General features: G+C 39.1%; 1 protein-coding gene across 1 annotated transcript in view; it reads right to left on the bottom strand.

Moving 5' to 3' along the window:
• Positions 1-1198, bottom strand: part of pwp1 (PWP1 homolog, endonuclein) — a 6207-nt gene that overhangs the window by 2929 nt on the left and 2080 nt on the right. The window contains exons 5-6 of the mRNA XM_010780646.1: positions 696-792; positions 228-338 (exon numbers count right to left, since the gene is read on the bottom strand). Coding sequence (XP_010778948.1) covers positions 228-338; positions 696-792 — 208 coding nt within the window. The remainder of the gene's footprint in view (positions 1-227; positions 339-695; positions 793-1198) is intronic.

Here is a 1198-nt window from a genome sequence, read left to right as displayed (position 1 = left end):
ACAGAGAATCAGCACTTTGGAAACAGGGCTGAAACAGAGGGGATTATGGGTAATGCTGCAATGATCCGTTTGGTGTTTCAGCCAATCAGAGACATGTTCTCTATATATCTGAGAACTATAATATATTGATGAAAAACAGTTTAATAGGGGACCTTTAAATAGATCAAATGATATACTTTATTCTGGCTGTTATATTCACATGGAATAAAACTGAATCTAGTTCTTACCGGCACCTTCTCCGGGGCTGGGGTCAAAGTTGAGCCACTCGATGCACAGAGGGTACGCTGGCAGCAGAATATCGTGATGGACATACAGAGAGTCCTCATCCGAGTTATAAACTGTAAAGAAATCACTTGTTAAATACATATTTCAGAAGTCTACAATATAAAACGCTTCAGACAAATGCCTATACATATTCTAAAATTAACATGATATCAGAATCAGAACCAGGTTTATTGCCAAGTAGGCTCACACATATGAGGAACTGCCTTGGTATATATGATGCATATGTAAACACAAGAGAGGTAGCTTGAATACAAATGTGGAAAATATTCAGAGGGTTGTGCAGAACTGGCAATACTTAATGTCAGTTTCAGATATGTAGCTTGTGTTCTTAGCGAGAGCAACAGTTTCTACAAAGTATCTTCTTGTGTCTTCAGAATATTCCATGTCATGTCACATATGTAGATTTTCACCATGGATCTCTAAATTGCAGACGTCCTTCTCCGCCCGGCCGGTCATGATCAGATTGTCACTGGGTTTGATTTGGAAGTCTTCCCGCTCGTACTGGTCCTAAAAGAGAACAAAGATGAACGTAAACTGAACATCTAAGCTCTAATTTCATGTTTTTCACTTTGCTTTAGACAAAGGCCTCACATGCATTCAGAGGCAACGCAGATTCCAAAAAATGACTTGATAAATGAAGGTCAATTATTTTTCTAACATCAGAAAACCCATATCAAATCATCCGTCTCCAAACTCTCACACAACTCATGCAGTGTAATTCAAGTTTCATTTATCCAGTGCTTTGCTCTTTACTTCCTAAAACACAAGCATTGTGGTTTAAACTGTTTAGTCTCACACTCTTACAGGCGTTGTACCGATCTGTGTGAGATTTTGATGATAATGCTCAAGTTGTGTGTGTGTGTGTGTGTGTGTGTGTGTGTGTGTGTGTGTGTGTGTGTGTGTGTGTGTGTGT

The sequence above is a fragment of the Notothenia coriiceps genome, unplaced genomic scaffold (assembly GCF_000735185.1).
Source record: "Notothenia coriiceps isolate Sejong01 unplaced genomic scaffold, NC01 NC01_scaffold00022090, whole genome shotgun sequence".
Taxonomy (NCBI): Eukaryota; Metazoa; Chordata; class Actinopteri; order Perciformes; family Nototheniidae; genus Notothenia; species Notothenia coriiceps.
The sequence above is the reverse complement of the archived record's forward strand: the minus strand, read 5'-3'. Positions and strand labels throughout refer to the sequence as shown.